This window comes from Chanos chanos, chromosome 5, assembly GCF_902362185.1.
Source record: "Chanos chanos chromosome 5, fChaCha1.1, whole genome shotgun sequence".
NCBI classification, from domain to species: Eukaryota; Metazoa; Chordata; class Actinopteri; order Gonorynchiformes; family Chanidae; genus Chanos; species Chanos chanos.
In genome coordinates this window covers 17,303,764-17,328,060 of record NC_044499.1, presented here as the reverse complement: position 1 = coordinate 17,328,060, position 24,297 = coordinate 17,303,764, and the positions used below count along the sequence as shown (strand labels likewise).

Here is a 24,297-nt window from a genome sequence, read left to right as displayed (position 1 = left end):
TGTCCATTTGCATACTGTGTATCTAAACGATATATAGAATTTGAAGAAACTGTTGGCAGTGATTAACTCGCGTAACTTCAATGAATGACATCTAAAAGAAAAAAAAAAAGAATCAAGGATCATGGAAAGAGTTTGACAGTAGGTTCAAATACATTCTTATGAAATACGTCTCTACGTTTCTATGTCATTATAAAATGTTGAAAAGATGAATAAACTTGCTCAGTGCAGTTCCTAAACATCCACTCAACTTGTGGTGTCAAGAACATAGGTCACGCTGGAAATTATGACAGCAGCAAAAAAAAAAAAAAAGTGACAAAGAAAAAAGTGGCACTTATACTGACTTCACAGTTTACACGCCATTGTGCAATACAGCTCATATTAGGCTGTCGAACAAATACTGGAATCCATTTTTATTTCCACCGACCTTAATAAATAGTTTACATATACATACATTCATACACATACATGTATGTAATTTATATATTTGTGATTTCTACATACACACACGTGTGTATGTGTGTGTGTGTGTGTGTGTGTGTGTGTGTGAGTGTGTGTGTGTCACCCTACAGTCACTCACTGCTCACCAGACAAGTGCCCGACATACCATATGTGCTGTAAGTAGTCCTTTATTACAAACCCTACCCCTCAAGATGCCATAAACCTACAACTTTACCAAGATTATTAAAGCATGATTTATAACTTTACCTATAGCTATACCTATAACCTATACCTATAACTTTACCTATAACTTTACCTGTAACCTATAACTTTACCAAGATTATTAAAGCAACAATAAACATTGCATATTTTGTGTGTTGACACATGCTATTACAGAGATAACCTTCGTATTCTTTCACATTTTAGCTCTGTTTCTGAACTTCATTCAGTCTGTTTTTCTGTCGTTGATTCAGTATCTGTGCCCTTATTTATTTATATGGGTTTTTCTTCTTTAATCATCTTCACACCTTAAATCTTACTTAATTACGTATGCGGTTTTACTTTAAAAATTTAATGTTGTGTGTTTCAAGCCCCATACAGAATAAATCCTGTTAAATTTGTACTTGTAAATGTATAAATGCAGTTACAGTTATGACTAAGTAATCAAGTTTTATATACAATTCATTTAGCATTCTTTGTTTTAACCTAAACTGAGAGCTTACCACAACTTGTTTTACTTTCCTTAATTCCCTTTTTGTCAAAGTTGTGCAGTTCACATTAAGTCATAAGATCTTTGCCTAAATGCCCCATGCAAGTTCTGTAAAATATTTAATGTCAGTACTGTCATTAAATAATTTACAGACCCATAAGGACTGTTTGCTCCACTGTGCTAACCTTGATCAGGAATCCCTATCTAAAATGACTTTTCATTGCTGAAGCATGGTGTGATAACTCTGCCTTCTTGAAAAACGTAAATGATGGGTTACTTGGCAGTTACTATTCAGAACTCTGAATAGTTATTCCTATCTACTACACAGCAGAGAACGTAATTGTTCTTCTAAACAGATACATAAAACCAGACTTGAGTTTACAGTGATAGCTGTCATATTTATTAATTAATTATTCATTAAGTAAATCTTAATGAAAAACTGCCACAACAAAAATGCAGCTGTTAAATGCTGAGAGAAACATGTTTCCTATAAGACAAAAGATTGTGCTGCACAGTGCTACTTCTGAGGAAGGAGTCACAGGACGCACAAAATATCCTTATTTACTGAAAATTGTAATGTGCTGGTCTGCCTAACCGCCGAATCATGATAAACTTTAGAAAACCGTTGCGTTACTCTGGTGAGTGATAAACAAACAGAAATTAGTCTGTGTGAATCATCTTAAGTTGTCCCTTTTCCGATGTTGGCGAGCAAACCCAATCCTGGGCATACTATCAGGGTGGGGGCTGTATTTGTGTTTTTAATGAGCAGGCGGATCAAAGTAGCGATTTTATCTGGTCTCAGGGGCGAAGGGAGGCATAAGAGAAAAAGACATGCAAGCTTGAAGAAACTCCCCGTAGCTCCTCAGCCTTCCTTAATCCAACAAACCTTCAGGATTTTTGCTCACCATAGCGAGACCTGATGTGAGCAACTGTTTTTCCAAAAATATTATAGAAATCTTAGCCAAGTTTTGCCAGTCCAATAAATATGTCATTGAACTAAATGCATCAACGGAATTATTTCCTCTAAACCCAAATGGTGCTACGTGATGTTCGGTTATCTTTTGTGAAATGTTTACAATAATTACATGTTCTTGCCTCAGCACTTTCACTGAAACCATTTATGAATCATATTCTTCTAATAAATCTTATTTCTGAAACTGATGTGTATTACACAAAAACCAAGCATAAATGCTATGACTGTAAGCACTGAAATATTGATTTCTGATTTCTGTAAAACTAAACAGTTTTGCAATAACAGTGTAAAGTCACAAGATGTAGAAATACAACATACACCTGCGCTGAATGTAGCCCTTTAAAAATTAACAATCAAACTTCACAGAGGTATAGCGACCAAATAATGTTCCCTAGGGTTGTGTGTTTAGTCTTTGGTCTTTAGTCTGTTTAGTCGACATACAAAGGGCAAATAGGTGGTGGCGTTTACCTGTGACATCTGTGGCCTCAGGTTGATCTCTGTCAAGTTAATGGTCGAAGGTCTTAAGTTATTGAGCAATTGGCAAAGAAGTACTCCATCCCGAAGCGTCTGGGCTAGGTCAAAAACCTGTGCTGATTCCGCTGTCACCCGGTGATTCGGAGGCAATACCCTACAGTTTATCAGCCACAAGGTGCATTGTTTCCAGTACTCCATCGCAGATGCTGTACTGACCGCTAAAACCGTAAACTGTGTCAGTTGTGAAAAAGCAACTACTTGGTCTTCTGCAAGAAGAGCGCTACAATTGCCATTGGGTGAATGTGAAGACGCTTCATCTACTTCCCAAAGAAGAGTGGGCAGGCACTCACAGAGACGTTTTCTAAACTGAGGAGAGATTGTACAGTTCAACTGCTATGGGTAGTTTACGCTCCCAGCAATAAAATCCCCTCCTCGCTTCCCCTTGCTTCCTCTTCCGTCTGTCACCCATTCAGCTCGAATAATCATTAAGCCAATAGTGCCAATATGCAAGATACCCAACATTTGTTACTGCTTTGGAGGCTCAGTATCGGGTGGCGAGACGAATTCTAAAGATGCTCTAACTTGCACTTAGTTTTTTCTGTAAGCTTCTTTAAAATTGCAATCGTACATTTTATTGTCATAACATTTTAACATAACATAAGGTAACGTAACATTTTATGGCCATTTTTTAATTAGTTCCTTTTCATTTTTGCTTTTAATTCACGAATCGGACCATTCCCTGATTTAAACTAAAATAATTTAGTCTAAATAATGTGCTTATCAGAACAGTGTTCTGTATGTTTCTGCATATCCGTCGAGAAGTGTTCTCTCTCTCTCTCTCTCTCTCTCTCTCTCTCTCTCTCTCTGTAACGCTCGCTTTCTGTGTGTGTGTGTGTGTGTGTGTGTGTGTGTGATTCTGCTGTGAGGTTCCCATTCAGACCACAGAATGAAAGTGAAATCATGTTTAGCTGTACTTTGCCTAGTTTAAGTAATGGCTTAGCTATTTATGGTGTGCCGCAATTTTATTCTGGTCAACAATTGTATTCAATATACCCGTATTTACAGACTATAGGCCTACAAAGTAAAATCTCTCATCACCCAAAGCCTCTCAGAATATAACACGAAAATTATTCTCGTTGGATAAATGATCCATTAGAGACAATACACTTTGAGGAATATAGGTTGCGTACAGAGCATTGTTTTGTTTTGTTTTGTTGTTTGTTTGTTTTTCCTTTACAGACAAAGATTGTTTCTTTAACAAATAAAATATCACTCCTAAAGAGAATGATCTAAAACTTAACAGACTTTGTGCTTTTTATGCTTTTCTTAAATGTTAAACCATGATTTGGCTTTAAATACTTTTTTTTTAAAAATGCCCCGATGATTTACATTTACATTACGTTCCATTTCATGACACTCAGTTCACTAGTCAGTTAGAACCTGATCATAAATTTTGACTGAAAAAATTAAACCACGAGGTTGTCATCCAAAGGAGATGCTTAAACTTACTTTCACTAAAGGGATTTTGCTTTCTCGTTTATTTCTTTTTTCTTTTTGATCATAAATTAATTCCTGTCTTGTTCTGAACATGATTACACTTGCATCGCCAAATGGTTTACGTGCAACACCAGTTGTTTTGTCATTAAAAGGAACACAAAATTATCTGATATCTTTGCTCATAGGCCTGTTCCATGTCATTTATCTCCCAGTGCACCCGACTGTGGGTGTGTAGCTGACGTTACGACGCTAAATGTGGGTGGTCACGAGTCATTTCTGTCCAATCGAGAGTGAGTTATGTTCCACGCTAGGAAGCGTGCAACCTTACAAAACGATGCGTTGCGTAACTAAACTCCTGTTGATTGTACTTGTTCTTTTGGAGTGTGAAATAACGTCCCGTTTGTCTTTTCTGAGTTAACCGGGGGCCACTATCTGCTATGGTATGGATGCAAACCTATTTTCTATGCAATGCAAACCTTTTCCTGTTGTCTCATAGCTCCCTAAGAATCTGAACGAGTAGTGACAGATTTGTTCATTCTAGCTAGCTAACCTGGCTACATCATGCTTACTAAGGTTAATGCAAAGCTGAGTTACTTACTTAAACATGTTTTGGGCGGTTTCATTATGCTTTAATGCTTTTCTGTAAGGTGATTTGAATGTTCACTCTTGGATGTTACAGATGGCTTTGGCTTTAGCTGACCGAGCCATTGCAGCAATTGTTGGGTCAGCCGTCGCCGATGCTGCAGGTAAGGTTAATGCCTTGCTACGTTTTTTAGATGTTCCTCTCTCTTTTACTCGAATATTTCCTCTCTTCGGTGGAACATGTTGCATTAAATCCGTTGAACATGGGGGTGCTGTAAGGAAATATAGCCTACAGCATGCAGGCATGACTAGTACTGTGAGCTGCTGAATGTTCCATTCTTTCATTTATCCAATACCTCCAATTGTTCTAGCACAACCGCTCCACTGGGTTTATGACCTGCAGAAGCTCAGCGGTCTTCTGTCACAAACCCCTCACCCAGAATTTCGCCCAGAATCAGCAAATCCATTTTACAGGAGGGAGACGGGCAAGCAGAGCTGTTATGGTGATCAGGCCTATGTATTGCTGGAGTCTCTTTCCGAGCGTGGCGGTATGAGCATGTTTCTTGCCGTTTTGTACAATTTGGACTTGAGATTTGCAGTGTGATTTATAGACTGCATGTGGAGTGTTAGAGCAAATACTACAGAACTAAAACATCAGAATGTCACTTTATGCTAAATGTTGATTGTTGTTTTGGTTGGCAGGTCTGAATCTTGAGGATCTGAAGAAGCGCTCATACAAGCTCTTTGGTCCAGGGTCTGAATATGACACTCCTGTCAACGATCCGTACAGGGACAAATCAGGTGAGTTTTGCCAAGTGAACCCTGTTTACACTAAGCTTGAGTTTAAATATGGCCTCTTTTGGCAACCTGTTCAAAAAGGAAGAAGGCTTTCTATAATTACATGTTTGGGTTTTTAAGAGTCATGTTGGACTTAATCGTGCTCTGCCTCTCCTTCCTCATACCTTGCTGTGTGTATGAGGGGTGGGGCCCTGCATGATAGATTAAAAACAAGTACGAACCTCAAAAGTCGTTTAAAAAAAAGGTTATGGAACAAAAGGATTCAACCATTATTAATTCTCCATGGGTTTCTCAATCTTGCCCAGGTCCAAGACCTCAGCTGCCCATTGAAGGACCGTGGAGACATGCAAGTATCAAAAGCTTCATAAAGAATGTGGACGCAGGCAAGGACGAAACAGGTAATAATGAATTATTGGCAGATATGTCACTTTGATGATAACAGTATTTAACAACAATAAAACAGTATTTACAATGTTATTTCTGTAATTCATCATCTTAAAGGTTGTGAAACTGACAACCAAATAGACGGGATAGCAAAGCTTGCTCCCATTGTGGCATGCTACGCTGGGAAGCCAGAGATGTTGGAGAAGGTTGAAGATGCCATCCGAGTTACTCAAAACAACGACTTCTGTGTGACGGAAACCCTTGCTGCTGCTAGGTCAGCTTTTTTCCACTATGACTAAGCAAGTTTCAAACCATTCACATCTTACTGGATCCATAACCACAGCTGTATATACGTGAACTAAATGAAACCAGCTGTACTAAAACAAAAGGTCTGATTATATGTGATGTAGCCAAGGAGAGACTGGCTCTGAAGGCCCCGTCATTTTTCTTTTAGGTTTCTCGAGCACTTTATACTGAATGGTCCAGATCCTGAAGCGTTGGATGCAGTGGTAAAGCAGCTTAATGATCCAAACAGAAAGAACCCCCAGGAGCTGGACAAAGCTGTCGTTGGTAAGAACTAGTCAAAAGCCCCTCTGCTTCTCCATATCCGTATCATGTGACTCGATCGTGGAATGCAAGACCTCCCTCTGCTATTTCCTGTCAGCATAATTGGTCCACAACATTTTCCTGTAACTATACAGTAGTATTTCAGTAATGCACCAGTTTATCGTGTAAAATCTGATACTGACTTGAAATCATTATGCCAGTTCTTTGGATTTCGTGGACCAAGTAAACTGAATTAAAATGAACTTAAACCAGTTAAGTTTCAGATTGAATAATTTAGTTAGTTTAGCTGGTAGTTTTTACAGTGAAAACACTTGATTTTTTTATTTATTTATTTATGTTTGTAATGCTTTTTGACCTTTAGAAGTATGTAAATGTATGCTTAAGTTTAGCATATAGAATGTTTATTGTTAATTATTACGTATCAGTCTCTCTAATGTCTCATTCATATGTTATAATAGGGCACATACATCAAGTAAAGGAGAATCTAACCAAGACTCCCAAAGAGTTGATACCCACCGTGTTCCCAAACACCTGAGGTATTTTAATTAGCTCACTGAACCCTAGTACAATAAGAATTGACTTTGGTGCAATCTTTGTTAAAAGTGTAGAAATGTAAATCTGTCATGCTAAACAGCTTTTACATCTATTAAGTTTTTTAATTAAAAACTTTTTTTATTAAGTAAAGGACTTTTTATTAAGTAAAAGACTGTTAATTTAATTAAATGTTGATTTGTTAAATGTTTAGCTCTTAAATGTGATCAAATTTAAAAGAAAACAATGCTAATAAATAGTAGCTTCTACTCCTCTGCTGATATTAAAGTTCACCAAGTCCCATACAGTACTCTGTCTGCTGCTTCCCTCAGGTTTGCCCGGTGCATTCCAGGCGGCGCTTCATGGGGTCCTGACGGCTCAGCAGTTTGACACGGCTGTCCGCGACACTATGAGCTGCGGGGGATGCACCTGCAGCAGGAGCTCCTTCATTGGGGCCTGCATTGGAGCTCAGGTGAGGGACCCCAATATTCCTCATTGACCTGCTTGCACCCCGTAAATGCCACCTACTTATATCTGCTGATTGCCCTTGAGTGACAGTTATCTTAAATGGGAACTGGACAAAGATGTATAAAGTCGAAGCAAACTGGCACGATTCCACTGAGAAAGTGAGCTGTAAATCGCATTGCTTTATTTATCTTTAATTGTGTTATATTTTTTATTAAATGTAGGTTTTTTTGTAAGAGCTTCCTTAAGGTACTGGAGCAACTGACAAATGTATTTACATATTTTTTTAAACTGATATGTATGGCACTATACTTTATGGGAAAATGGAGATCAGGCTTGCACATAACTCAAGGCTGAAGTTGAAGTTTTATTTCCAAAAGATAATAGGTTCAGTTATTTTTCCTTTTATTTTTCTGGTTTTATGGTGTTTATCAGAGTCAACACATAACACATGATGTTGTTTGTTTCTTTAGGTTGGACTCCAGGGAATTCCAGACTCATGGAAGGACAAAACCTTGCAATACAGTTTACTGCTTGAACATGCAAAGAAAGTTGCCAACCTCCACCATGCCTAACTTTTAAAACTATTGCACTGTAAAACTGCTGAGCTATCCAATCAGTGTGTTACCTATCAAAAAAATTTTTCAGATACTCCTCTATGCCTGTTGTGGTTTGACAGAACAATCAATGACAGTTTTAGCTTCAAGTATCACAGGGTTAAAACTTGATGTCTCTTGTTCTGTGAGGTCATGACATGCTGAATATCACATGCTAAGTGTCATGTGCTAAATTGTGCAATAAATCATGTTACTCCTTCTGTATTTATGTCTTGTCTTTCATGACTACAAAAGAAACTTTAAAATAACAGTGTGAAGATATATGGGAGAAATACAGAGAATAAGAGTATAAGAGCACAAGAGTATAGTCCATTTATCCTCTTCTTTGGACTTCAGAACTTTCATACAAAGGGTCAGAGTTTCTTAGAAGACAACAGGTGTCTTAAAATCATTTACTTTTTATGTTATTAATTTGGATAATGTGGGATGAAATTACTGTCAGTCTCTTGCGTTAAAAGAACAAGATAATTAACGTCAGTTGTAAATGTTATAACTGGATAAGGATGGACAGTGCTGATAATCAGTGTGGTCGTTCTGGGTTAGTTCTGTGGGTAAATTTTTCGGTCCTGTATTTTTCGTAGTTTAGGTCATTTCTATGAAATTTTAAGGACTTCCTTTTGACAGTCCCCTGTCTTCATCAGTATCAGATGAGATGTGTTTGAAAGCAAACCTGGCAGTTTGGCGACTACTGGCGGTATAAGCCGCCACCCGGTGGACTTGAGAAAAATATATTGAATTTGTGTAAAAGTTTTTTGTTGTTGTTCGTTTGTTTTTGTTGTTGCTGTTGTTCATCACACTGTAATGCTTAATTTCCCTAACACCAATTGAGCATAGTCAAGACTAAGTAAGATTTTCAGAACACCCAGTAACAGAGAATAATTGTTCATCTGTAATACACATCTTAAGAATATTACTGTTGTGTAATACGGTAGTAATATTTTCAGTGGAGACCCACCTATTTCTGTACCAAAGAGAGTTTTTTGTTAATAAAATAAAGAGGCAGGACATTTATGGAGTAGAGGAATAGCATATATATCAGAATATTTAGTCGTAGTGGTAGTACTAATAGCAGTCGTAATAACAATGATAATGATAATTGTAAGGTAAGTATAAATGTCCGTTACGTCATCGACAGTGTTTACGTCCACTTTTTCACAAACGAACCATTCATGTGCTGTCGCTTTAAACCAATGGGCACGTCTCTTTCCCTTTTGACTTAACCAGTTAGCGAAACTCACCATGTTAACAGAGGCAGTGACAGCGAATTCAGCACGAAAGTCCGTGCTCTGAAAAGATCAAGTCAGCAGAACCGAAGGCAAATATTCCCTCTAAAATTTGACCAAGATTTTATGTGGATCCAGGCAAAGACTCCTCACAAAGCAAGTACTGAGCGATTGGCAGACGATCTATATTGCTTGTTAGCTAGCTAGATGTTGTTTCATCAAGCCATCGAGCTTGTGGCTGGTTATTAGCGTAGCTAGCTGGCGAACTAATCTTAGGAAAGCATGGATTTCAACGTTAGAAGATTGGCAGCGGACGCTGGCACGTTCCTGAGTCGTGCGGTACAGGTATGTCAGTCGAAATGTAAGGTTTATGTACGCTTCTATGTACATAATCTCTTTGAGTTCTGTGCAGGTTGGAGACTAGTTGACAAACTAACCTAACAGACAGTACCTTTGTTATTAACGTTAATGTATGTCAACGATATTCGATCGTCTACAGTGAACATGTGATGTTATTCTGTTGTATGATTAATGACTTGAAATCCTTGACATCTGTTTATTTCAGTTTAATATTTTCTATAAAACTCAACTAACTCGTGGTTCTGTGACTGCACGAATCTGTCACAGCGAATCCGGTGTTTTGGGCTGAAACCGAAACATTTCTTTCAGTAGCGATATGATCTTGTTTTCCAGTATACTGAGGAGAAGCTCGGTCAAGCTGAGAAGACTGAATTGGACGCCCACCTTGAGAACCTGCTTGCTAGGGCAGAATCCACAAAGCATTGGACGGAGAAAATTATGAGGCAGACGGAGGTTTTACTGCAGCCTAACCCAAGTAAGGGGATTGATAAAGCTGAAGCACGCGTTCTTTGTCTAGCTAGTGCCATCCCATTACAGTAAATACCACAGTTTGCATGTGGTGCATTGTATTATTCACAGGGAGAGGAAATTAACCCAACAAATTGGTGCTAGTACTGTATAAGCTATGTCACTAAAGCTGAGCTAGCTAGAAGATGAGAGTTAAGCCTTACATCTGGTCCTTAGGTAAATCTCAACTTCCAGGGATTACAAGGGCAAACTGAATGTTTGTACCCTATTACCGCTCAGGAGATTTCAAAATGTAGTACTAGATACAGTAATAGATTCTTATACAGCCATGCATGTTATCTGAGTTGACCTGTATCGTTCACTTGTTTTTATTTCAGTTTGCCATAGATAAGAGACGGTTGTCTGACTCATTGTGTGTTGTGTCAGAAAAGTTGTACTATCATACTTGAGGAAGCTGTATGGTGCACTTTGATGTACAAGGTCTTTCAAGGACAAAGCAGCTTTGCTCTGGTGGTGAAACATCGGAATGAGTAGTATTCTGCTTGACATTAGGATATCATGAGTCTGCAACAATTTATAAGATGACTGTCTCTGCTTGTTTGTCTTTTGTTCCCTTACAGTTGTACCACTGAAATAGGTTATGATGATCATTACTTACTCCCGGAAAATGTTATCTCAACTATGTCTAAGGATTGTTTAGAGTTCAGAGTAGAAGTGATGTCCTTTATATTGAATCTGTACATTGTACATTGCATGTGCATATGGTTATTCCATATTTGGTAGGATAGCTTGAATATGCTGCAGATGTACTATCCCTGAATCATAGCCTGAATGTGCTGTTAGTGTAACTTAAGAAAGTGCGTGTGGTCTCACATGACTGTAATTGAATCTGCCTTTAAAATGTAGATGTCCGAATGGAGGAATTCCTCTATGAGATGCTGGACAGGAAGGTCCCGACTCGGGCTAACAACCACGAGCTGCTTGGAGAGTGTATGATCGACTCGGGGCACGAGTTTGGACCTGGAACAGCGTACGGTAAAAGCGTTTAAACCGATTTAAGCGTTAGCCTTTACCTTGTTCACGTTTTTAGCTTTATCTTATCATAAATGTTTTTAAATGCAGTATAAGATATCGACTTTTAATCTTCCCTTGTGGCCTGCACCAAGAAGCCATCACTTGACATATTTATAAACATGTGATCGCATAACATTGATTTGACATAATTGGTTTCACAAGGCATGTTGAGCTCCCGCCAGTAATGTCAAAGTTGGTTCGTTTCTTTGAATCTCGTGTGTTTTTCTCTGTGGAATCCTTTGTGGGGGTTTTTTTGTAGGAAGTGCCCTGATTAAATGCGGAGAGACTCAGAAACAGCTTGGAAGCGCAGAGAAAGAATTCATTCAGAGCTCAGCCATCAATTTCCTCACACCTTTTAGGAACTTCATCGAGGGAGATTACAAAACTATTTCTGTAAGTCTCAGCCATCCAGTGCCTTGACACACACATTCCCTTAAAATCCGTATATATTTTAAATATAACCACATCTGCGTCTATGCCACTACGTATTGAAACATGCAGTAGTGAGGATTCACACTTTATCGTTGATTATCGAATGATAAACTGATGAAATGGTGCAGTGCTGTTTGAAACTTAACTCACTCATAGTGTTGTGACTGACATTTTACAGAAAGAGCGAAAGCTGTTGCAGAATAAGAGGCTGGATTTGGATGCTGCTAAGACCAGGCTGAAGAAGGCCAGAGTGGCCGACGCCCGTTCTGCCGTGAGTGTCCACTGACCCCGTACATTTTTAAAAAAGAAGTAATGAAACCTTTGGAAAAATATAATCAGACGCCTACATATAACGGTCCTCAGACCGCAACTCACGCTACATCTCGCTAATGCGACGTCTTCAAGAAAAACTATTTTTTCTATTTTTTTGGCTATCGATGGGCTCTGTGATGACTCTCCCTGTTCCCTAACTCACACAGGGGTAACATTGTTTCAAAGTATGTTTGTCTGCTGTTTCTCAACTTATTACCCTTCTCTGTCGTTCTTCCTCTGCTCATGCTTCACCGAAAAGGAGCTTAACACAACCCCTCCGCTGGGTGAGGAGTACGTGACGCACTTTTCATACATGCTCAGCTTCTTGCATGTCAGATGGTTGAAGGTTTGTCTACTCTGCTCGGAGAGCTATTCGCCTTCTCTTGCCCTCTTAGCAAATTACATCTGAGGGTACATGGGTAGTTTATACGCAGCCAGAAGCATATGAGGGGTTTGGCGTGGGAATAAACATAGCATTGTAGGTGTGTTTTATGTTTTTCATCCATGGTAAAAGTTCTCATCGCTGCTAAGTTGTGTAAATGAATATCATGCTGTGGTTGGCAAAATTTAAGAATTTAAGTTTTTTAAGAATTGGTAATATTTTAAAATGTTCTAAAAAGAATGTAGCAACAGAAATTAACATGCGTACCTCAAATTTAATTGTTTTGTTTTTTTTGTTTGTTTTTTTTACCTCATACACTAATTCCCATACAGTAAAGATTGTCACCCACACAACAGAAGGCTGTATCACCAGCTCAGACTCTCTGCTATATAAATGTCTAGACTGGTAGTCAAAAGGACTGTGACACACTCACGGAAGTTTCATGAGGGCAAAAAGAGAATGCATTCTTTGTGTTTCTTTGTCTGACGTACTCGTATCCTGATGCTGCTCTACGTACATGTGTTTTTCAGATTATCTGTTATTGTTGTAAATAGCGCTGTCGGCCTTGTTGCTGTGATTCACTTCATGGTTGTGCTTGTGTTTCTTTGATGTGTGTCATGTGTTCATCTGAGATCACATTGGTCCATATGCCATAACAGTATGGATGGTTGCACTGTGTCCTAAATCTGCTCCCTATTAGAGTATGTCTGGAATGTAGCAGAACTCCTCTGTAGAATGGATGAATGAATGAATGCTGACATTGTGAACTTCCTCCTTTTTAAAGCATTTTTCAGACATCTCGTATCTAGAAATGGTTTATCTGTCATGTGACATCCATGTGATTTGTGGCCAGTTTTTGTTGCTTGCATTGCATATTGTGAAAGAATGAGTTTTGGAGGGGTGGATGTGGGGTTTCCTGTTCATTCCAATGCTGATGAGTTTTGTTACTGTCTCTAAATGCTGAGCAGATGTGGGCTGAGGAAGTAGATCAGGTAAGTTTCGAACTGCTGCCAGGATAATGATATTCGCACAGCCTCAGCACTACTCAAGGTTACTCAAGGTCAAATACAATAACAACAGTCTCCGTGTCATTGAGAGCAACAGGAAGATCTTTTGTTTAAAATATGACTCTCTAGGGATCACCGGTACTTATGTAAAAGATAGGATAGCTGGTTTGGAAGATGGCAAAAATAAAAGGTGTATTTAATGCAGAGATTTTAGTGCATGTTACAGATTACTCTGTATGGTGATCTCCACTAGAGGGAGCTAAGCACCGTATAATCGTTCACAAGAAGAATGACTTTAGTTTTAGTTTTCAGTGCCATTCGAGTATAAATAGCAGTCAAGCCTAGACTGCATCCTTGCGTGTCACATGTTGTTTTGTAACCAGACGCCCATCCAGCTTACGCTAAGATCATTTTAACATAAGAATTATTCCATATAATGGCCTTGTGTCTGTCTGAGGTCTGAAAATCACTGAATGTGTAACTGTATGTGTTTGCCTCCCATAGGCAGAAACAGAGCTGAGGATATCTCAGAGTGAATTTGACAGACAGGCAGAGATTACCAGACTACTGCTGGAGGGTATCAGCAGCACTCACGTACGTAATGCACGTCAGCTTCCTTATTTACAGACATTTAACATGTATACATTCTGCATGGTTCACAACCATACGGGAGAACATTGTCTGAATCCTATCAGAGAAAGTGGATCTATGTGTAATCTCTTCGGCAGGCACATCATCTACGATGCTTGAACGACTTTGTGGAAGCTCAGACTGCCTACTATGCACAGTGTTACCAGTACATGGTGAATCTTCAGAAACAACTGGGAAGGTTGGTTTGTACAGTAAATGTCAGATGTAGAGCAGTATTTTCATGCTTGTGTTATTGACGGAAATGGTTAAGTACACATCTGGTTTAATCTGGTTCATGTGATTCTCTTCACTTGTGTTTGATGGGAACTACATCTCTTCCTGTTCATTCAGCTTCTGCCATAAGCTGTTCTCTTAACAGAGGAAAAACAATCTTGGATGAAATAGTTGCATTTGATAATAAATCACCAGTTCCTAGTTTAGTACCTTTAATCTTATCGGTACAGAGCTCTGTGGCGTATTGCCTTCCACTGCTTTTGCCATTTAGATAAAACCTGCATGGGAGAATTGTGCGCGTGTATGATACAATTTGATAATTAACTTTCCTCCTCTTAAATCTCTCCTCTAGCTTCCCCTCCTCATTTTCCTCCAATAATAATCAGTCCTTAGCAAGTGCTTCCGGGGGCATCTCTGTGCCCTCAGCGCCCGCAGCCACCGCCTCCCTGCCCCTCCCCGCCCCTGGCCAGGCCTCCCCTGCTCTCAACGAACTGCGTAGCAACAGTGGCACGCGAAAGGCCCGCGTTCTCTACGACTACGACGCCGGCAGCAGCACCGAACTCTCTCTGCTTGCCGATGAGGTACAGAACCAGCCCAGGCTCAGCCCAGACCCTGCAGTCTGTAACACTACCCATCGAGTCGCTTCTGCTTTATTTATGATGTTACAAAGAGGCATGCGGTTCAGCCGTTTAATGATTAATATTTGGATTTCTCCGAGAGATCGGAGTCCACTTAAAGTTGGGTTCAGATAAAAGTTGTGTTCAGATAAAAAAAAAAAAAAAAAAATCAATGAACTGTGGAGATAATGGGAAGGAAGTATGGAGGTACACATCAAGCGTAGGATCAAGTAATGTCACATGACGTAGTGGCATGACCACAGTAATGTAGCATAACTTCTTTTTCCTCACCACTCTATGAGGAAGGTCTTTGTCTAAATGAACATTATATTTGTGTCATCTCTCTTGCCAGGTGATTACAGTCAGCAGTGTGCCAGGGATGGATTCTGATTGGCTGATGGGTGAACGGGGCAATCAGAAAGGCAAAGTGCCTATCACTTACCTGGAGCTTCTGAACTGAGTAGTGTGTGTGTGTGTGCGTGTGTGTGTGTGTATTTGTGTGTGTAAGAGAAAGAGATTGAAAGACCTGATCATGACACCACAGATGTGATTCAGGAAAGGGTCACACTCCATAAATTGTGTGTGTGTGTTTGTGTTCAACTCATGTAGTCCAAAGCAATAGCAGGTCTTGACTGCCATCTCTCACATGTGCCTCCGTTGCTACTTGGGGCTCATTTGAAGTGGACCTGTGGTCAACAGTAGCTGCCTCACAGACTGCCATCCATGATTTTCATTCATGTGCCAAACTGAATTTTTTTTTTTTTTTTCCCCCAGACTAAACTAACTCTAATTGCCATAATGTGCTGTAGTGCTTTAAATAAATATTATTCTGTGTGTTTGGGCTGGCTAGTCTCTGATTTGTAAACAATTTTAAGAATAGGCTCTTTTTTTCATTGTGTGGCTTACTTCAGGGAATTCTGTGTGCAGTTGTTCTAGTGAGAAATATTTATTGATCATAGAATGTTTTGTAGCCCCTATGGCAATAGATTTCTTTTGTGTAATTGTCTACCACTAGGTGGCAGCATATCGACAAAGAAAGAAATGTCATACAGCAGTGTTTCTCAGTCCTGCTCCTGAGGGACCCCTGCCTTTCCCAGCTCTGCTGACCTGACTGAACTCATCAGTGGCACTTTTGATTGGCTAAGCACACCTGATTTAATCAAGAGCATGTTAATCACACCAATCAGGTGTGTTTGGAGCAAGGAAAGATAGTGGATATGCAGAGCAGTGGTCCTCCAGGAGCAGGATTGAGAAACACTGTCATAGAGGAACAACCTATTCAATGAAACTTTATCATTTTCATATGTCATTTCTATTTGCAAGGTAATTGTCACAGCATTTAAAAATGTATATCCAAGGCCATACATGTGGAGACTATTTTTAAGTATAGTTTTAAATTTATTTTTACAATTACCTGTCAGAATGACATAAGTACTGAGACATTTTATTTGGGTTGAAAATTTCCAATAAAGTCAAGTTTCACAGCAATTCATGCAACCCCAAACACAACATCTGGGTTACATTTTGAATGGTTCTTCAAAAGAGAAGTTCATTAACAAGAGTTAGTAAGCAGGAAGGCCAAAATGGGTAAAAGAATGAGACTCACATGAATCTCTACAGATTGAAGAGTATGTTGCTAAATGGATGAAATTAAGAGCATTTTCAAAGGAAACCGCCGGAATAGTTTGATAATTGCGTATACAAACCACCATGAGTATCAACAGATTCTGACAACCTCAAAAATAATCCACTAATATTGAGTCATAACTGGTTCACACAGTCTGCTTACACAACAGAATTATTTGTGCAGAATCCTTTTTTTTTTTCTTTTTAGTCCTTACAGGTTACATAAAGTATCAAATTACATACAAAAGCTAGTTGTTGGGCACTGTGGAGAGCTGGCATACATTGGAAATCGAAAATAAATAAAACGACGACAAAAAAACAAAACAAAACAAGGTGTAAGGAAGTCCTTTCTTCAGTCTTTCTTTCTCTCGGTGAAACAGACAAAGCGTATCCGCATAGTGACTTGCAGCAGCAGTTGCATTAGTGCCATTAAGTGCAGTGGCTGGAGCAGTAGAGCAGTAGTAGCCATTGTCCTGATGCTACACATAGCAAGAATATTTCCCCAAATATACATAATGTTCAGGAGCCAGTTGTGATTGTGACCAACCCATAAAGTGCTTTCTTGATGAAAAAAAATTCAAAACATAGTAAATGTCGCTTAACTGAAAAAAAAAAAAAGTTCACCCTTATTTTTTGAAGGGTGTCAGCCGTCCAATGTTGTGCCAAAAGTTGGAGGTCTTGCGTTTGGGTTCGGCCAGCATGATGACCTGCTGCTGGGGCAGGGCGGTGGGCAGGGTTGGGTGCTTCTGACGCAGCAAGAAGTCGTAATAGGGCCTGGTCACTGCTGTCGGGGGAAGGAGGAGAGATCAAACAGAGGTCAGAGCCAGATTTACACACATTTCTGCTTACTGATCTCAACTCACATCCACTCCCTCTCTCCCTCCCTCACTCACTTACTCACTCATTTCAGTCAGTCATTTGGACACATCAAAATGAGAGTGCAACACAAAGCATAGATGTAAGCATGGAGACATCTCAAGACATTTTTAATCTGCAAACAGCTTCAGGGTTTAGGGTTATAGTTCAAGTATGGTAGTTTCTAAGTATTTATATATACGTTTTTAAAAATGACAGCAAAGGAGCATTATTTAAATGAAGGATAATGTAAACATGAAGCTGGATGAAATGAATGTAACGTCAGTTCATGTCAAGGTGACAGACAACTAAAAAAGTAGGATCAGTTTGAGTAAGTGAGGTTCAGTGTGGATAAGTAAACACTAATACTCTCTCACAATTACCCTGGTCTACAAGAGGAGCTCACTACTCTGAGAGGACACCCAGGAAAGAGCTCTGCCAAGCAGCCCTCGGGTCACCCTAGTCCCCTTTGCCTGCCTCCAGAGAGGGGCATCTGAGAGGGAAGGTGAAGCCGGAATGCCCCTGAATGAGAGAGACCCTGGGGGCTCTGAGATGTGTCGGCCCTTGGAGCTTTTTGAGCGAAGAAGTGGGGGAGCTCTGAGAGCCAACAGGTGTCGTAAGACTAAGGCACGTCGGGGGGGACAAAGACATGCTTATGAATGGAAAAAGGTCATCAAAGGGAGATTTCATGACTCAGCCAGTACAATCATTTCAGCTGAAATGCGGCAATGAATAGAAGGAAGTGTTCAGCTGGGAAAAACTGATTCGCTACTACTTGGGTGCTGCTTTGAAAAATTGTCTATGACACTTTAGTCGAGATGATCATGTCACTGACCTACACACTGACACACTGAACAAAGTTGCTGTTAAGAGATACCTTTTGGCTTTCCCGCTGGATGGCTTTTGGATGCATTCAACATAGCCTGCTTCTTTTGGACTTCTGTGATGGTGAAACCTAAGGGAAAATGAGAACAAATAATCACGGGCCTGAACACACTATGGGAAGAGCAGAAAAAGATGACAGACAAGGTAGCACGTTTACCTGTCTCACGGTCCTGCTGCACTTGCCCTCGTTCATCTGCGAAGGCACGCAGCCAGCGTTGTTTTTGCTCTGGCTTCTTGGCACACAGCAAATGGATCTCCTCTCCTCCTGGAGAGCACAGCTTCAATGCATTCTTCACACTAACGTTCAAGTCCTTGTCTCTCCCATCCTCCACGTCAACCACCTCCATATGATCCATATCCAGTCGACCCTTGTAATACAGTATGTCCCTTCGCAACAAATCCTGAGCCAAAAAACATCAACGTGTCAGTCAGCAGACAATGGAGACAAAAGAGAAATAATATCAACTGATCAAACAAATTAGCTCATACTGAGTTCAGGACAGCAAGATGACAAAACATATATCTACGGATTATATAGCACTAGTTTAGATTGGGACTAACCTTCTTGCAGAAGACCAACTGGTGATCAAAGAGGAAGAATGTGCGTTGCTGGCCTTTGGCCTGAGGCTGGGAGATCTTTGTCAGGTCTCCTGAGAAGATCAGTTCTGAGCTCTTGCTGAGAACGTCCTCACCCTAGCAGGGGGAAAAAAAAGACACAATAACCAGTGAGGACTGGATTAAACACTGGATATTAGAAATCAATGTAAGTTCTGCCCCATGACGCCAAGGGAACAGTACCTCCCAATCTTCGATGGAGCTCTGCCACTGGGCAATCTTATCAATGTTCTCCAGGCGCCGTTTCCTCTCATTTATAAGCCTGGCCACGTTCTTCATCGCATTTAAGGCAGCTTCCACATCTTTGTAATCCCTGTTCAGAAGAACCATAAGATGACAAAGGAAATCATTACTCTAGACCTAAATTAATGTGAGGTTGTCACTTAGCATAAGAGCAGCTTAGCACAGTTCATAGTGAACGTTCTCTGCGAATGCACATGTTCTGTGTTACCTGTGCTGAGGGTTGGTGTACTTTAGGAGTTCGGCCAGCTGTAGGGGATACTTGCAGATCTTCTGAACGGGGGTTAGCAAGAAGCCATCAAGTGAGATGTCAATCATCCTCTGGAGCAAACGACAGGCCTCAAAGAAGAACACGTACTTCTTAATCTTCATCAGTTTAGAAAGCTGTAGGCAGGCGTTGGGATGGTTGTTGCAGTACTCAGAATAGATCTGGAAGTCTGTTTGCTGGGGAAAAAAAGGAGCAAAGTGAGAGATTTAAATTAGGAACTCTGAGATACCATAGCAACATAAAAAAAGAAAAGTTGTTGTGAAAAGTTGTTCTTCAATAAGAAGGTGCCTTTCATGGTGAACTTACATGTTCTAAGAAGCAGGAGCCAATCTCACTGAGGTGTGGTTCATCTTTGTTATATTTTTTTTCCAAGCCTTTGAGGAACTTCTTCTGGAAGCGATAGAGCTCATCAATGTTACCAAAAATGGTGCGCAGTTCTTCTTCTGTAAACATGTCTGTCCTCTTGCGGCACTGTTTGATATAGCCCTGGGGTCCAAAGACAGAGACATCAACCTCTGGTATGCTAAGGCATTCTTTTCCATTCAACGCGAAAGAAAAGCAAGCTGGCATAGGATGCTAAAGGTAGGACTGTACGATAAGAATCCTTTTTTGCGACGGTGACAAAAATTCCACTATAAGGCTGTAAAACACGTTTTACTATTTCAGTGTATTGCTTGTAGGTTTTGTGGTGTGATCATCGATGTTCCAGCATGTAAACAGTGTGTAGAATGAGTGTCGGGCATTAAACGGCTTTGTCATTTGATCAGGGGACTGTAGTGGACCTAATCGATATGGGCTGGGGTGAAAAGGGGAGGCTCTTACCTCACAGATGTCCTTCAGGTGTTTGATGTAGTCCCTCTCCGTGCTCATGATCTCGTTTATGACGTTGGCCCTCATCTGCTCTTTGCAGGGTAGACCTGGACCCAGAGGGCGCCCAACGCTGGCCCCTCCACCCTCGGGGGCCCCCTCCAGCTGAGCTAAATACTCTTCTTCCATTGGCTCATCCTGGTTCACACGTAACTGTCGAGATAGAAGAGAGACGTTTTTTTTTTCTTACAGCTTTCATTGGATAGACCACATCCATAGCTTGGTTGTTTGGGGTTTTTTTCTTTTCTGAAAAAGCAACCCCATTTAGAGCCTTGTCTCGCTATCACTCTAACCTATAATGTCAGTTCATCAAGAATGTCAGTGACTGCAATGAGAAAACATTTCAACAAGAAAAAAAAAATATTTTTGATTCATTACAAAAAAGTAGTTGTTTTACCACTTATTATGTATTACATTTCTCTCTGGTTTAGAAATGTCAGAATGAGAAATGTCATAATATTTGTCATACTGCAGTTAGACACTGATATGGATGATAAATAATCCTTCATTTTTGCTATACTTTGCGTAAGCACTGTGGAATAAAAAGCTGAAAATGAAACACTGAGAGGCTTTTTTGTATATATATATATATATATATATATATATATAAGATACTCTTCTGCAGATACTGATCACAATGCAGAGCCTGCTAATATGACTTTTGCTTAGAAATTAAACACTGGGAGTCTCATTTATAAGCAGCTTTTTACAAAAAAAAAAAACCCCAGATGTATTAAATAACAAATGAATTTATTTAGATTTATTTATTTTATTTTAGTAAGAACACAATCTCTCACCCGAACAAAGCTGGCGGGGAACCAGCCTTCGCTGTCTAGTACCCGGCCCCACCACCACTCTTTGTTGGTGGCATCCACTACTTCAATGACGTCACCGGCCTTAAAGCCCAGCTCCTGGTCATCCATAGTGACGTGGTCCCACAGGGCCTCAGCACAGACGCTGCCATCACTGATCAGCTGCAGAGACACACACGTAAGATGGTGTTTTCAACGTCTCCATGAAGAATGAACTGTAGCCCATCAGTAAACACCGCATGTAAGTCATCATTTAAGACGTCATTTATCAAAATTACTCCGCGTAAGGAGTAATTTTCCATATTCACTTATTCGTGTACTGGATTCACTTGTATTTATTTGTTCTGGGCATGTGCAAAAATACACAAAGACTTATCTTCAGGTATTATATTATGAAATCTCGTTGTAAGATTCAGTATATTGATACAGGATAGTAATGAGCTGAAGATATTTTGAAAGATATTTCAAAGATATTTTAAGACAATAGAATGGGATACATCGGGACAACTCTTACTGTACATTGTGGCTTCTTAAATTTCATGTAAAATAATGTGAACCATTTAAGAGAAGGAAAGAGATAACAAATTCATCAGTGCCAGATTCCCAACTCATTTGATTCTAGTTTGAAGACTGAAGTCTGGTAAAAGACAAGCATATGGGGCAACAGAAAATTGCACAAGACTTGTTAGCCATACTGCACAGGAAGTTAAGAGAGAGCCTGTGAATGTCAGCTCAGTTCCTTAAACTTACAGACATTGCAAAACATGAAATCTATAAGAGACATGCTGGTGCAATAGTGCAGCCTCTCCTGACCGCAGTGCAAAATAACAAAGCTTTCTCACCCCCATGCAACCTTAAAGGTATTGTATGTGCAAGCTCGTACATACAATCGGTCACCCATCACAGTTTAAGACTCGCTCTATGCTCCAGCCCCTCATTCTCATCACTACAGCGCCTGTTACCTAGCGACACACCCACGTAAGCTCCCATGTGCCACCTCTTCAAGGCCTGTAACTTACTGCCAGAGCAAGTACAACACTAGAAAAAGGCTAATACATCTCTACTTTATATACTGATGCTTTTAGCCATCCGAACACTACACGTCTACAACACAGCAGTATTCTACTATGAAATAAGACATGTTTGCGGGAAGGAGATGTGATTGATTAGTGAGAGCTATGCTGTAGCACACACACAGACACAAATACACACATGCGCATATTGCAGATGCTGGCCACAGTCAGAACAAATGAAGTATACCTGGGTTTTTATACCCCCCCTTACACACACACACACACACACACACACACACAAGTCCCTCCCCTCCTTGTCACATCTCATAGTGAAGTGAGCACACGTGAGTCCTGTTTAACGTGATGCATGGCATCGATAAACACTATGCTATACATCTGAGCAAAAGGTTCATGACTGAATCCCTGCAGCTGGCCAGCTGACCCCAGCGCTTCATTTAACTAAACACAGAGAGACACAATAGTGCAAAAAGCAGTAGAAATGGAATTGACTATGGCTATGGTCCTTATGGACATCACACAGCTGCTGACACAGACATAATACACCTGCCGCACTGATACAATGTCACATGTAAAGGAGACACTGAGGCATTGCTGCTATCACCTTTGCCAATGGCAATATAGTCAGAGAATGGTGTTGTAAAATATCCAGGAAAAATATACATATATTACCACTACAACATTTTATGTTGCTGTTCAAAATGCAGTCTCTAGCACTTTAGCTTCAAAAATTTACAGAAATAAAAAAAAAATAAGCATACACACATGCATACAACCAAAAACAAAGACAAGCAACCTGTTTCCAGCAAATTCTGAGAGCTCCAAGATGTTCTCAGAAAAAAAACTGAAGGCAGCCCCTTACCAACACACCCCCACAAGCAACTCACTTAGACTCATTTAGGAGCCTCCAACACACTCTAACATGCTTGTAAATAATTCACACTGACTGTGCAGCTTCAGCATACTATTCCTCTCTAACAAAGGCTACAACACACATACACACACTCAGACACACTCACACAGATCAGTTCCATTACCTGCAATCCACTGCCAGCATCCTGTACTCTTATCCACAGCGAGTGAGGGAGACTAACTTTCCCTCCTCCTCCTCCTCCTCCTACTCCACCTCCTCTTTTTCTTCTTTTTCTTCTTCTTCTCTGCCCAGCCCCCTCCATTCTGTCCCACCCCTCCATACACACGCACAAACCCCCTCCCCTTTCACTGGGTGGTGACGCTGCACCTTACTGGAAGGCCAACAGGAACATGAGCACCACATTGATAATGACCAGTAGCATCATTATCATGAATACCACCACCTTTTGAGTCTCTGGACTTAGGTTACAGCGCAGTAGGAAATTGGTCAGACCCTGACGAGCTGGAGCCATACGCTGGGCTCCACGCGCCATGGTGGCCCTGCGTTCTCCCTCTTTTCAAGGAAGAGTAAACACACACACACACGTACACACACACGCACGCACGCGCACGCAGACACCCACACTCACTCACACACGCATACACACGCTACCAGCCCCCGCCCCTGGTTATTACGTGCCGCCAGTACACGAGATCAATGCGCTCGAAAGGAGATTAAGGAGGGGAGGGGGGGGAGAAGGAGAGCTTCCACGTCGCCACTTTTCTGTTCACTTCCTCTTTCTCTCTCTCTTTTCCTCTTGCTCTCTCTCTCTCTCTCCCCTTCTCTCGTCACTTGGTTGCTGTCTCTCGCACACCAATTCCGTCGATCCTCTCGTTTCTCTCTCTCTCTCTGTCTCTCTCTCCCTCTCTCTCCGTGGGATGCTGATGTCAGGAGGAGCAGTAGCAAGGCTGTCTCTGAATCTCCATAAATGCTCCGCTCTCCTCCTCTCTCAGGTTTTCTCGCTCTTTCTCTCTTTCTGTCTCTCTTTTCCCTCTGTTTGCCTCTTCTCCTCTGCCACAGATCAGCTTACACACACCACTGTGCTAATTCCTTTTGATCTGATTAATGCACATGGTGGCCTTTGCTTTCTTTATTCACCCCCTCCTTTCAGATAAAAACTTGGGGGGCAATAATGGACGCCGCAACTGTGCTTAGCGGCCCTGGCAAAAACCATCCATCCATCTCGCTGATTTGGTTTCTGTATTTTTTTTTCTTGCTCTGTTTTTTTTTTCTCTCTTATCTCCTTCAGCCAATGAGCTCACTCGATTCTCTGCCGTATCCTGGATACCAGGGTAGCAGAGGGACGGCCTTAGTAGCATGGATGGGAGGAGGGAGTAGAGAGGATGCTGCACAACACATCCGCTGTGTTCCGTCATGGCTCAGAGTTTTCATTGGACGCCTAAGCTGTCCA

General features: G+C 40.7%; 4 protein-coding genes across 8 annotated transcripts in view; 2 read left to right on the top strand and 2 right to left on the bottom strand.

The window, feature by feature from the left end:
• Positions 1-2,792, bottom strand: part of vav3b (vav 3 guanine nucleotide exchange factor b) — a 28,250-nt gene extending 25,458 nt beyond the window's left edge. Inside the window, exon 1 of the mRNA XM_030774715.1 lies at positions 2,589-2,792. Coding sequence (XP_030630575.1) covers positions 2,589-2,792 — 204 coding nt within the window. The remainder of the gene's footprint in view (positions 1-2,588) is intronic.
• A 1,649-nt stretch (positions 2,793-4,441) lies between these two features.
• selenoj (selenoprotein J) lies at positions 4,442-8,239 on the top strand. The gene is made up of 10 exons (XM_030774099.1): positions 4,442-4,531; positions 4,771-4,837; positions 5,045-5,221; positions 5,376-5,474; positions 5,777-5,869; positions 5,973-6,129; positions 6,310-6,425; positions 6,881-6,958; positions 7,286-7,425; positions 7,892-8,239. The coding sequence occupies exons 1-10, from the start codon at positions 4,529-4,531 to the stop codon at positions 7,991-7,993; spliced, it is 1,032 nt and encodes a 343-aa protein (XP_030629959.1). The 5' UTR covers positions 4,442-4,528; the 3' UTR covers positions 7,994-8,239.
• Positions 8,240-9,293: 1,054 nt separating this feature from the next.
• Positions 9,294-15,609, top strand: sh3glb1b (SH3-domain GRB2-like endophilin B1b). 5 transcript variants are annotated; one of them, XM_030774096.1, is made up of 11 exons: positions 9,294-9,603; positions 9,952-10,093; positions 10,993-11,121; positions 11,420-11,553; positions 11,771-11,863; positions 12,164-12,199; positions 13,252-13,278; positions 13,798-13,887; positions 14,022-14,122; positions 14,510-14,738; positions 15,127-15,609. In XM_030774096.1, exons 1-11 carry the CDS (start codon positions 9,541-9,543, stop codon positions 15,232-15,234), a joined length of 1,152 nt encoding a protein of 383 aa, XP_030629956.1. In that variant the 5' UTR covers positions 9,294-9,540; the 3' UTR covers positions 15,235-15,609. The 5 variants fall into 5 exon arrangements, with proteins under 5 accessions (XP_030629956.1, XP_030629954.1, XP_030629958.1 ...); XM_030774094.1 differs by having other exon boundaries at positions 12,164-12,250; positions 13,255-13,278; XM_030774098.1 differs by lacking the exon at positions 12,164-12,199 and having other exon boundaries at positions 13,255-13,278.
• A 1,417-nt stretch (positions 15,610-17,026) lies between these two features.
• The window catches only part of arhgef4 (Rho guanine nucleotide exchange factor (GEF) 4), a 19,619-nt gene continuing 12,348 nt past the window's right edge, over positions 17,027-24,297 (bottom strand). Inside the window, exons 3-11 of the mRNA XM_030775230.1 lie at positions 20,928-21,104; positions 20,086-20,283; positions 19,570-19,749; positions 19,207-19,439; positions 18,939-19,068; positions 18,702-18,833; positions 18,298-18,541; positions 18,133-18,210; positions 17,027-17,184 (exon numbers count right to left, since the gene is read on the bottom strand). Of these exons, the coding sequence (XP_030631090.1) occupies positions 17,027-17,184; positions 18,133-18,210; positions 18,298-18,541; positions 18,702-18,833; positions 18,939-19,068; positions 19,207-19,439; positions 19,570-19,749; positions 20,086-20,283; positions 20,928-21,104 (1,530 nt within the window). The remainder of the gene's footprint in view (positions 17,185-18,132; positions 18,211-18,297; positions 18,542-18,701; positions 18,834-18,938; positions 19,069-19,206; positions 19,440-19,569; positions 19,750-20,085; positions 20,284-20,927; positions 21,105-24,297) is intronic.